General features: G+C 36.5%; 1 protein-coding gene across 2 annotated transcripts in view; it reads right to left on the bottom strand.

The window, feature by feature from the left end:
• Positions 1–1019: 1019 nt before the first annotated feature.
• The window catches only part of LOC139009449 (tandem C2 domains nuclear protein), a 39593-nt gene continuing 27718 nt past the window's right edge, over positions 1020–12894 (bottom strand). For both annotated transcript variants that reach the window (XM_070413748.1, XM_070413752.1), the window contains exons 10-13: positions 10238–10429; positions 7181–7295; positions 5773–5972; positions 1020–3720 (exon numbers count right to left, since the gene is read on the bottom strand). In XM_070413748.1, the coding sequence (XP_070269849.1) occupies positions 3610–3720; positions 5773–5972; positions 7181–7295; positions 10238–10429 (618 nt within the window). In that variant the 3' untranslated portion in view covers positions 1020–3609. The remainder of the gene's footprint in view (positions 3721–5772; positions 5973–7180; positions 7296–10237; positions 10430–12894) is intronic.

Here is a 12894-nt window from a genome sequence, read left to right as displayed (position 1 = left end):
AAGTTTGAGGACCCCTGGATTAGACGGAAATAAGAGGGAAGCAGGAAGACCAGTGATGGGGAGAGTATAGCACTGCAGGTGGGAGATGATGTCTCTGACTAGGGAAGTCACTGTGGCTTCTACTTAGGATGTACATTTCTGAATAGGGTAACTGAGTGAGTTATGGGAGATGAGAGAAAGAAGAGTTTCAAAGTGACTCTGACCAAGCAGGTGGGGGATAGTTGCCTTTACCTAGATGGGGAACAGTGAGGCCAGGTTTGTGGGGGGAATGGGAAATCAAAAGTTTGGTGTGAGACATGTGCAAGAAATGATGTCCACATTACCCGAATGGGGCTCATCAGCAGGATCTGGGAAAGATATACATTTACAGCCTTTAGCCAGTTAATAGCACTTGAAGCTATGGGGACAGATGAGATTGCCCAGAGATAATGAAGAGTGAGACGAGAAGAAACATATGTCTTTGAAATATCCAGAACTGCCATAATATGAAAAGTTGAAATTGACCGCAAATTTCTGAAATCCTTCATAAGTAAACAATTATTTGATTAAGTCATGGAAATTTTTGCTGGGAAATAAAATATCAACACATTAGTATCAGAGAAATTCACATACCTGAATTCAAACAAAAGTTCAGTTTAGGTTACTTTCAGACCACAATTACATAACATATGTTTAAAATCCCACTGATCCCTTCTTAAGGGTCTGATAAGAGCTGGAATTAATACACTTCAGTGGTAATTTCTCTAGGCATTAGGCTAAAAACATCACACAAAAATAAATGAAAGCCAGATAGTGAGATGATGTTTTGACATGGGCCACAGGTATTTAGTTGTATTAATCTGCAAGCTTACAAGCGAACACACTGTTAGGAAATAGCGCTGTGCAAACTGTCAGCTAGCAACATGAACCTTTCCATGGCTTCCTCTGGCCACATCATTTTGGTTCCCTTCTCCTGATTATAAGTGAGCAAAGGTCAAGAAACGCCTAAGTAAATACAAAGAGAAGTGATTTTTGCACAGTATCTCACTTTTTATTGCCAGCTTCTAATGTTCTTCTCATAACATGAATAGCTATTAACAGAACAATGTTTCTTTTTATATTTCCACATAAAGCTTCAAAGACACAACCAGAATGCCTCTATTCAGTACCTTTTCACCTGAAAAAGGCTTAAGTATACACTAATTAAAATACCTGGGAACTTAGTTATGTCAATATTTCTCTAACTGAAAGGATTCTTAAATGAAAAGGTTTTCTTTCTATTGTTTTTATTTACCTCAGATTCTAAGACATACAAGAAATTACAGCTTTCCCTCAAATTATACAATGTACATATATTGTAAAAATACTGAAAATTAAATAATTAAAACTTGAGTTAAATACATAACTACATGTGATAAATTTAGGAATTGAAAGCAATAACAGAACACAAAAAACTGCTCAAATAAAATCCTAAATTTCTTAAAACAACAAAATCTGTTATTTATTAGCTAGAAGACAATAACTTCCTTCTTTGGTGGCTATTAAAATAGTTGCATTTGCAGAGGACTTCTAGGGTAGTGAAGCTACTCTGTATGATACTACAGTGGTGTGTACATGTCATTATGCAAGTCAAAACTCACAGAATATACAAGAGTGAATGAACCCTAATGTAAACTATGGACGTAGGGTGATAATGGTGTGTCAATACAGGCTCATTGATTTTAACAAGCGTACCATCTGGTGCGAGATGCTGTGCATATGTGGGAGCAGGAGTCACAGGGGAAATCTCTGTACTTTCCTCTCAACTCTGGTGTGAGCCTAAAACTGCTCTAAAAAATAAAGTCTATTAAAAAATATTTTTATAGCCCTGACTGGTGTGGCTCAGTTGTTTGGAGCGTCATCCTGTGTACCAAAGGGTTGTGGGTTCTATTCCTGGTCAGGGCACATACCTGGGTTGCGGGTTCAATCCAGGTCAGGGCATGTACAGGAGGCAACCAATCAGTATTTTTCTCTTTCTCTCCTTCTCCCTTCACCTCTCTCTAAAATCCATTTTTTTAAAAATGTTCCTCAGGTGAGGATTTTAAAAAGTTATTTTAAAAATTTTCAAATAGTTGCCATTTGTCTCAAAGATTCAAAAGACTACCACACAAGGTGATTTATCTTAAAAGTCCATGTGAGTATTAATCAATACTATGCCATTTTTTACAAATCTAAAACATAAATATTTTAACATGCACAGAGAGACCTGACACCACCAATGTTGTTGTGCAAACTCTAAGCAGGAGGAGCAAGGGCAGGTAAAGTATGTACATCTTACAGTTTGAGGCGAGGTAATCCCTAGGATACGAGGAATAAGTGCTTCTCTGGGAAAATCTTAATAAGATACACAGAACATAAGAACTGGAATAAGGAGGGCATGCTTAAGCTATAGCAAAGTATACTTCTGGCCTAAAATATCACCATCTATATCTTGGCATGTGTGAGACAAAGTAAGATAGAAAGAAAAATGAAAGACCATGAACACAGAGCACTTGGTCTACTCATTAGCAAAAATAAAATAAAATTTTCCAAGATCAAGGACAGCCTTATTTATTTCTCCAAAGAGCTGTTCTTTTGGGCCAGTGTGCATGGCCAACTAAAATGAAATTATCCACATACTGAGTTCTAATGAGTACCTGAGAGACACTGCAATAGAAAATATTTGCTACATGGTGTTATCAGGTATGGTAATTTCAAAAACGGGAAAATACTCGAACATTGTGAATTATAGAACAAATAATTTATATTTAAAAAAGCTAAAAACCAGGATGTGATTATCATAAAATACTGAATTTTCTATTTAAGTTCATTTAATTCTGCTAATTAGGATAGGCCATATGCATGATAATCTTATTTCAACTCCTAATAAAACAAGGAGTAAAATATTTGAGAGAGAGAAAAAGACAGCAAAATGTGTGTTTATTGGGTTTCCAATTACTCTTTAACCTCTGGTGTTTTCGTTATTCTTACCAAAATGTAGTTGTCTCTATCTGACGTTTCTTGGAGACAAACTGGCAATGTGATACCTTACAGATAAGGAGTGATAAACACAGGGCACACACTTTCCCCAGGAGCTGAAGCAGATCAATTCATTTTTGCTTTCTGGGAGAAAATATGTAGCAAAAAGTAAACAATAAAGTCAAGATATAACCAGTAATGATTAGCACTGAAACAGTCAGTTGTAAAGTCTTCTAAATGCCTAATAGTCCTAACAAGGATGACATGGTAGATTTTGAATATCTAGGTAAAGCTTAAAAAAGACCCTATAAACATAATATGGCTGTAACTATCCATGGTTGATATCCTCATTGGTTTTATAATTTATTTAGTTGCCCTATTAATACAACCCTTTTATTTTATTGTCTATTTCGGCACAGTTCTTAAACATTTCCTTTACTTTGGATACCTGATGTAATTCATACCATGTTTTATCAAGTTTAATTTTCTAACAGATCCATTATATACTATAATTATGACCTCCATAGAAGACTTGAGAAATATATTGATTTGCCTCTTCTCATTGGTAGCAAACTGAAATCTTAAGTCTTCTAAAAGAATGTCCAATTCTTCACCAAGTAACGCGTGAAGTCTTCAGGATGGGTTTAATCTGTGCCACTGGATAACAACCTTTTCTGGATTTGTAATTGTCTCTTTCCACTGGTTTGCTGCTTCAACGTTATTACTGTCTTCACTTATCCAAATCTGTAAAGGAACAATACAACCATTTGCTTAACACAGTAATGATGAGTTCAGTTAATTCCCCTTATTGATGAAAGACAATTGGAAATTTAGTTTACATATTTTCAATTAAACATCTTTCCACTTTTCCAAAAGTTTTATTTCTCTCTTTGAAACTTAAACGTGAAAACATTTAACCTATTTAGTCACTCTGAGGACTATTTTGTATGATCCAATGCAATTTAAAAGTTCAATGTGAGATATTACATAATCATTTTCCCCAAAATAATGAGTATCCTTTCTTATTCAATAAATCTAGGAGCTCAACTTAAAACTGATCCCAATCACTCAAAAAATTTTTTGTAAAGGTTAACTCCGACTATTCTGGATTTAAATTAGATGGATAAGGAATGTGAATTTTCAAGCACTGTGTATGTTATATAAAACTGTAATTTTAATTGAAATCTAATCATTAGTCATTCTTGATCCACTGTAAACAATTTCATAATAATCCACAGTAAACAGTACTCTTCATTTATGTAACTTCAGATAATAGATGAGATGAATTTGGGAAAACTGGAAAGCATTATGCAAAGTCAAGATAGCACCATGGTTACCTATCATGGAGGTAAGGTGGGCAAGGATAGAAAAACCTGAATTCTCACCGCAGCTCTACCACTAATAAATGCTGTTGCTTTGGAATTAACTTCTCTGAGACTCAGTTTCTAATTCTTTTAAATAAAGAAATTAAGGCAGGTCACCCACTGGTTTTTCAACGTTTCCCTTTAATTTCATGATCTGAAGAACTTTCCTTCACATAAAATCTTACAAACAACCCTGACATAAAAACAGATAATGTAAGAGTGTTTTGGTTGATATGGGAGTGGGTGATCTTGAATCCACATTTGGCTACTCCATCATGGTGGCTCCCAAAACTACTGGAGAAGCTACAGGGAATAGAGGGCCAGCAAGAACCTTTCCAGAATTATTATTCTTAACTAGAATCTCAACCGAGAAAGTAGAATTAACAAAAAAGTTTTCTGAAAATTATCTGTCAAGTAAATCTCCTATTCCCTTCGTACAGGGTAGCTGAGGCTTGATGATACAGGAAAACTTTAACAGAGTTCACTTCATGGGTCTTATGGCTTTGAGAAGTATGCTAGTTGTATGAATTCTTGAGGTTAAGCTTTTTGAATAAGAAAAAGTGGAGAGCAAAACTATAATTTTTAAACAAATATTGTAGGTAAAATATATGAAGAAAATCAAAGAGTTAATACCAATCTTTGAAAATTTACATATAATTTTAGGATTTCATGTAGACTGCTAGTCACATCTTGTCAAATGGAAGCTTAAACCAATAACACAGATTTTGGAATTTAAATGTGAGTCACATGATTGTAATTAAGGTAAAGCACAATAGACAGCTCCCACTGATCCACTCAGAGTAAAGAACAAAAGGATGAAAGAAGACAAGTTCCTAAAGGATTGGCAAGCGGGCAAGTGCTATGTTGTTTTAGACAAGTTACTGAGAATTTTTACATAGATTAACCCAGACAGCCATATTGACTATCTAAATAATATCACAACCGCTATTAAAATTGATGTTTTCTATAAGTTCAAATCTAACATAATTCAGTTAATAGCAGACAGGGGTAAGCATTAAGTTGAACATGAAACAGAATAAAGTTGAATATCTGAAGCCTTAAGAAATTTAATTATTGTGTTCTCTCTTCATAAGGAATGAGCACTACTGAAGAACTCATCGTTCTCATACTTTTTAAAGTTGAAAAGCTCAGAAAAACACTTATTCCCCCCCCCTTTAAAAATGTAAAGTTCATTTAGAAAAAAAGTCTTATATTAAGATAAGTCTGATTGCTCAGAAATTCCAACTACTTGTATTAAAGCAAACAGTCTGATAAAATTTAATTTTTGTGGCAACACTGAATTTTCATTTATGATGCAGAAGAATTGTCCTCTATTAAACTTCAATTTTATCCTATATTCCTTTTGTTAACCAACTGTTTAAATGCACAGAAAAGTACAAGGCAAGAATTCAAGATAAACACTCCTACTAACCTGCCCCACGAAGTGTCTTCTTCTTACAGAGCTTCGACTATAAAGCTTAATGAGAAAAAAAATCTCCCTTTCATTCTGTATTAGAGGGAAAATCATGGTCTCTCCCCACTTTACTCTCCCGTTGGAGGCCTTCAGCAGGCGTGTCTTCTTCTTATAAATCAGCTCTCCTGAGCTGAACATTGCCACCTTCACAAAAAAACCTGAAACATAAGAAATTTTGATAATATAAAATTGGATTTAAAACACCATATAAAGATATGTACCTATACTTTTGTTGTAAAAAATATGAAGCAGCCACTTTTCAAGGTCTGATGAGCTACTGCCATAACAGAAAACATCTTCTAGTAGAATCTGCCAGTAAAATCATCTTGGTTCTTTACCTTTTAGAAAAGGTTCTTTAACTACCTTTACATACTAGTAGTTATTGTTTTATTCAGATTTTCACTCTTCTTTGGGGGTCTTGAACAATTTTCCTTAGAAAATCACTTAATTTACAGAGATGTTCAAATGAATCGGTAATTATACATGGTACTGTCTTATTATCATTGAATCTGTTCTGAATTTGAAAAATTATATTCTCCTCCTTATTTACGTTCTCTTTATTTGTTGCTTGATCCAACCTACCATAGGTTTGTCAATTTTAATGACCTTTTCAGAGAAAAAGCTTTCAGTTTTATTACTTATGTCTTTTGTTGTTGCCTCAATATTTATCAACTTCAACTTTGGCTCTAATTTCTTACTTCTTTCCTTTGTGTTTGCTGTTTTGCTAGCTTCGTGAGTTGAGTGCTTGGCTGTATTTTTTAGTCTCATTAGTTACAGTGGACACCCATTACTTCTGTCTGCTTCGGATATTTCCTCTTCTTCTAGTGGGAACAAGGAGTGCTCTTACCCCACTCTTAGCCCTTTAGGTGGGACTGACCTCAACCTCCAGCTCTAGGGGCGGCCATGTGAACCAGGCCTACGCACCCAAAGTATCAGAATCCCTGGCTGTGCCCAAAGGGCAGGGAGGAAAACGTGTTTCAAGGGTTGTGTTTGACATTTTTGTTTTTAAAAAATTAAGTTTCTCATTAGCAGAGTATCCAACAAAGGTTGCATAGGACAAATCATCTGGGCTGGTGAAACACCTGGCAGTCCTCTGGACACTCAAGCTACAGTAACTAATGAGCCAACTAAGGAATAGCCTCAAATGCAGAGGTCACAACTGGATAAGAATCAAGAGACCAGTGGGTTCAGGTAGACACAAGGGTTAAAATTTGAAATCCAATAAAGTGATTCTAAGTTAAAAGATAGGTATTCACATTAAATAATAAAAGTTACTAGAATTTTAATCTCCACTGTAGGAAATGTAGGGGAAAACCAACCTTTTACTAGTATTGTCTTTAGATTCCGCTTTATACTATATACTTACTCAAAGTCAGAGGTGTTGATGAGCTTGGAAGGCACTGCGCCTCAAGAATTTGTAACTGGATCCTGCTGTTCACTGCCTGAAAACAAGTCCCCAACTCGAGTTCTGCATGGCACACCTGCATACCACAAAAGCGTCATTTGGTAATTAAGAATAAAGTTTTGGGATATTTCAAGAATTCAAAATTAAAGAGCTAAGATGAGTAATCTTGAAATCACTGCTTTTTATATGTCATACGAGAAGGTTTAGAAGTAAGTGCCTTGGGTTCTGTACATAGGAGCTATTCACTTTCATGGATTCCGCAACTGCAAGTTACAGCTACATCCTGATTCTTCCAAGTCAGGGAGACCAAAAGGCAATTCACATTAAAAGCAACTTAAATCCCTAGGCAGTTTTACTAGAGACAATGTCAGTGAAATAAACACCGAAAGTGCAAGCATATGTTCAAAAGACTTACATGCAGTCATTTGAATTGTTTTCTGAGAACATATGAAACATGATTTGGAAGTGTAATGTATGAGGATCACCATTCTTTTTTTCTCCATGTAGAAATCAGAGTAGGTGCCAGCAGAATCAGAAGACAACGGATTGCTACACTGAAAAGATTTGTGGGTTGGGAGCTGAATTACTCTGCTGTATGGATGCGAGCCAGAGAAGAGCGCTGGCAGGAAGGGAGCTAGTGAAAGTTACGAGGCAGTAAATAATAAGGAAAAGGTCAAAGAAAACCTGAGGCAAACAATAAAAGGGGAGACGGGGAGAGGGGGAAAGAAAAAATGTGCTCTTCAGTATTGCTGACTAACAGCCGAATCAAGCTGGTAACTTGTTTGTGAAACAGAACACGGCCCAGCCTACTTCTCTGGCTTCCAACATCCTTGGAGCGAAAAAAGAGAAACATAAAGTTGTCCAAACGCAAAAACATCACTCCTCACATGTTGAAAAACGTAAGCATGGAAATGCAGCGAGAACATAACGTTAGGAGATCTCACAGGGCTCAGCACAGACAGACACAGAAGTCTTTGCTGATATTAATTCCAACAAAGCTACCGCACAGCTGAATGACTCTTGATGATGAGATTTCTATTTGGTCATCGCCCAGCAGTCCCAATAATTGGCTCCTGGCTCACTAAAAAGGGCCTTTCTATGTACATTCCATTGGCTGAATCTTGGGCATTTTCTTGAAACATGATTCTGTGTTTTAAAAATTGGTAATGCCACGCCCTGCCGGCGGTGCTCAGCCCTCGCACCAAAGGGTCACGGGTTTGACTCCCAGGCAAGGGCATCTACCTGGGTTGCAGGTTCTATCACTGGCTCTGGTTGGGAGGCCTCGGGAGGCAACCAATCGCTGTGTGTCTCTCTCATATTGATGTTTCTCTCTCTCCCCGCAACCCCCATTTCTCTCTAGAAATCAATGGAAAAAAATATCCTCGGGTGAGGATTAACAAAAATAAATAAAAAGAAACTGGTCATGCCGTAAGAAATCAAGAGAGAAACAGTGACATGTGAATCACGTAAAAGCATAAACCCAACTGCTGAGAAGTTAAACTCCCCTGTGAAACGACTAAAGTGATGGTAAAACTTGTCTATTTTGGCAAAAAGAAACACTGATTTTCATAAATGAGTGAGCGTACTGCTTTTGCTTTCAATCAGAATAAAATCGGATTAATAAACCTTTTCACATGAACTAAATCTGTAGCCACACATAAAATAAAACCTTTGCTGACATGACCTCTGATATATCGTTTGGTAGAAACTGAACCACAATCGTTCATCCAGATTCTCCAAGGCAGGTAAGAGTCTAATGTCTCAATTCCCCAGAAAATACCTTTGCTGAGTCTGGTGTACTCTCCTAGCCTCACTAATTTAGCTTTTAATATATGAATTGTCAAGTTGAATATCTGTGCCTTCTATAAGCTAGGGTTGCAGATTACTGTCTACTGAGCTAGTTTCAAAGATGCAAGTGATGAACTCCTATCACAGCTATAAAACAAATGTATTTAAACATATTTGAACACAATAATCTAATTGTGCACCCTTTCATTCATCATTTATTCTTTCATTTCTATCTACATACAAATATTCAATGCAAAGAACATGACAGGCTGTTGCTCAGAGCACTGCAAATTATAAAGGAAACAGATGAAAACTCAAGCCTTGTTTTGTTTAAAACAAGTAGCTTAAATAATCCTTAGTTGTAATAAATGCTATAAAAACACATTGGGGTGGAACAGAAAATAACAGACACGGGATAAAGAAATACAGATGCCTCCGGCCCCACCCCTCAAATATTCTGATTTAGTTGGTTTAGGTGTGGGCATGTTTTTAAACCTCCCTAGGTGATTCTAATGCGTACCCAGGTTAAGAACCACTTTAAGCCATCATAAATATTTTTGAAAAGTAGGTGAAATATAAAACTTACATAAATTTAAAATCATATAAGGTTTGACCTTATCAAAGCTTTTGGCTGATTTCTATAAATGTTATGCTGACATAGAAACTATATAATTAAATATTTAGGGATTTCTAAACACTCTAAGTCAGTGGTTCTCAACCTTCCTAATGCCACGACCCTTTAATACAGTTCCTTACATTGTGGTGACCCCCAATTTCATTGTTACAAAATAAACATAATTAAAGCATAGTGATTAATCACAAAAACAATATGTAATTACATATGTGTTTTCCGATGGTCTCAGGCGACCCCTGTGAAAGGGTCATTTGACCCCCAAAGGGGTCGCAACCCACAGGTTGAGAACCGCTGCTCTAAGTGTTCAGCTGGCTAGTTGAGAAAAGCGAATGTCAAGTTTCAAAGATAATCAAGTTCTTTACAAAAAATACCAGCTGTAAGAACCTTGTTTTTGCCCAATATATGAAGAGCTATATAGCTTGCTCAGGATTAAAAACAACTTTCCCAATCAATCTGAAGGCAATCTCTGACTGAGCTTACAGTTTATGATTCTTTCCTGCTTTTCTTATCAGCTACTAAAAAAACTTTTTATAAAATTAATTGATACTTTAAAGTTACTCATACTTTAGGGTTATTTATATATTATTATCACTTACAGGAATTTTTGAAGGTGGTGCTATATCCAAAGAGTAATCCATTTCCTGTGTGCTAAGAGTTCTGAGTGACAGCGAGCATTCACCAATGGTCTTCTTCCTGGGAGTCTGGGTTTGAACCTTAAATACAAGCCTTACACTTTGCAGACTTTGGAGTTTAATAGCAAACACAAAAGTTTCCATAAACTCAATTGTCTGAAAAGAAAATATAAAGTATATAAATAAAAGGACTGAAAAAAGAGTGATATGCCAACACAAAATAAATAAAAATAATATATTTTAATCTAGGAAAGGTAGATTTGATTTTTTACAACAATAAAAAAAATACTTTTTTTTTTTTTTTTTTTTTTAGAGAGCAGAGTGGTGCAGCGGAAGCGTGCTGGGCCCATAAAAAAATACTTTTTAATGCAAACAAAAACGAGAAGAACCATGACTTGTTTTTCCAGAATTTACCCTAGTTACTGCCTTTCTTCATTTTCTCAAACCATCCTTTTAATTACTTAGTCAGGAATTCAGGTCACTATCAACACCAAGCATACCAGAATATATATAGCTTTTCCCCTTTTTGAAAATGAGATTGCTTTTCATCTTTGGTTCTGGGGCAGCTTTTCAGCTATTTACAATTCTCCCACAGCAAATAAGAGTGGTGTAAGAATCTCAGGTGAGCTCTCTCGGTACCCAAAATCTAACTTGTGCACATTACAAGACTTGAATTATTTCTTTAAGGGAGCGATTGTTTGTCTAATGTTCTTCCCATCTATTGGGATACAATTTCTCTTTTGGTAACGTTTGTTCCACTCTTTCCAATCTGAAAATCAACCTCCTTAACAGAGAAGACAAAGAAAATCGTGAGTATTAAGTTCTACCTTCTCACATAAGCATCTACCTATGCCGCAAGCCCGTGTTTTCCATGCTTGAAAAAATTTCAAATGTTCTTTTTGTTACTTTTAATATGTATTTAAAAATTTTTATTGTTGAGAGTATTACATATGTCCCCCATCTACCCCATCCAGCCCATTCCCAACCCTCACCCCAGGCCCTCACCAATTCAAATACAAGATTGTACTCAAGTGCACTGTTGTCCATGGGTTATGCATATATGCATACAAGGTCTTCGGTTGATTGCCTCCCACTTACTTTTAATATTTTTAAACCTTGTCTTACCATGGGCTAACATTTTCTTGACACTAGACTGTACACACTCCCTTCTTTCCATTTTAATGCATCCTTTTGAAAAAGGAGTTGTTTTTTTCCTTTTGAAAAGGCTAGGTATCTGGGCAACTAACAATATATTTTATACACTGTGCTCAATTTTTCTCTTTTATTGTAATATTTATGTTTGTGTAGTCACAATTGTGTTTCTTGAGAACCTCCGAACCACTTAAGCTTTCTTTTCCCCCCTAACTTTTGCTAAGTTTACGTCGTTTTACTTGAAAATTAAAAGGTGAAACAAGTAAGTGTCAGAATTATAGCCAGAGATAAGACATTTCCATTTAGACGTCCTATAATCTATATTTTCATAAAGAAATATCCTACTACATATACATCACTTTTGATTTCTGCCTTCTCACTTATTAAGAACATTTCCCCATATCCTTAAAAACTCTTCCTAAACATTACTTCTCATAGCTTTCTACTATCCTATCACATGGTGCTATGGTTTGAATTGTGTCCCCCCCAAAAAATATGTTGAGGTCCTAACCCTGAATGTGACTCAGAATGTGACCCTGAGGATGTAATTAGTGAAGTTAAGATGAGGTCGTATTGGAGTAGAGAGACTGGTATCCTATGACACTGAGGAGACACAGAGAGACAGGGAGAAGCCATGTGCAGATGGATGCTGGGATCAGAGTGAAGGCCAGGAATGCCAGGGATTGCTGGCCATCCCCAGAACAAGGAGAGGCATGGCACAGATCTTCCCTCAGGAAAGGAACCACTGCTGCTGAAGTCTTGAGACCAGACTTCCTCCAAAACTGTGAGAGGTCAATTTCTGTTGTACTAACCCAAACCCTAGGAAACTAATACATGTGGTGTTCCATGAGTTTTCTCAATCATTCCCCCGATGAGATATTTAGATTGTTTCCAACTTTTCCACTATGGATACTACACACACACACACACACACAGACAGACACACATACACACACACACATACACACACACATACACACATACACACACACAGACAGACACACATACACACACACATACACACACACACATACACACACACACACACACACATACAGACACACACACATACACACACACATACACACACATACACACACAGACACACATACACACATACACACACATACACACACACATACACACACATACACATACACACACATACACACACACGCGCACATATACATACACACACATACACACACATACACACACATACACACACACATACACACATACACACACATACACACATACACACAAACACATACACACACATACACACACACATACACACAAACACACACACATACACACAAACACACATACACACACATACACACACATACAGACACACACACACAGACAGACACACACATACACACACATATACACACACGCACACACATACACACATACATACACACACATACAGAGACACACATACACACACATACACACACATA

Source organism: Myotis yumanensis, unplaced genomic scaffold (genome assembly GCF_028538775.1).
Source record: "Myotis yumanensis isolate MYYU_CA2020_CCGP unplaced genomic scaffold, mMyoYum1.0.hap1 SCAF_1, whole genome shotgun sequence".
Taxonomy (NCBI): domain Eukaryota; kingdom Metazoa; phylum Chordata; class Mammalia; order Chiroptera; family Vespertilionidae; genus Myotis; species Myotis yumanensis.
The sequence above is the reverse complement of the archived record's forward strand: the minus strand, read 5'-3'. Positions and strand labels throughout refer to the sequence as shown.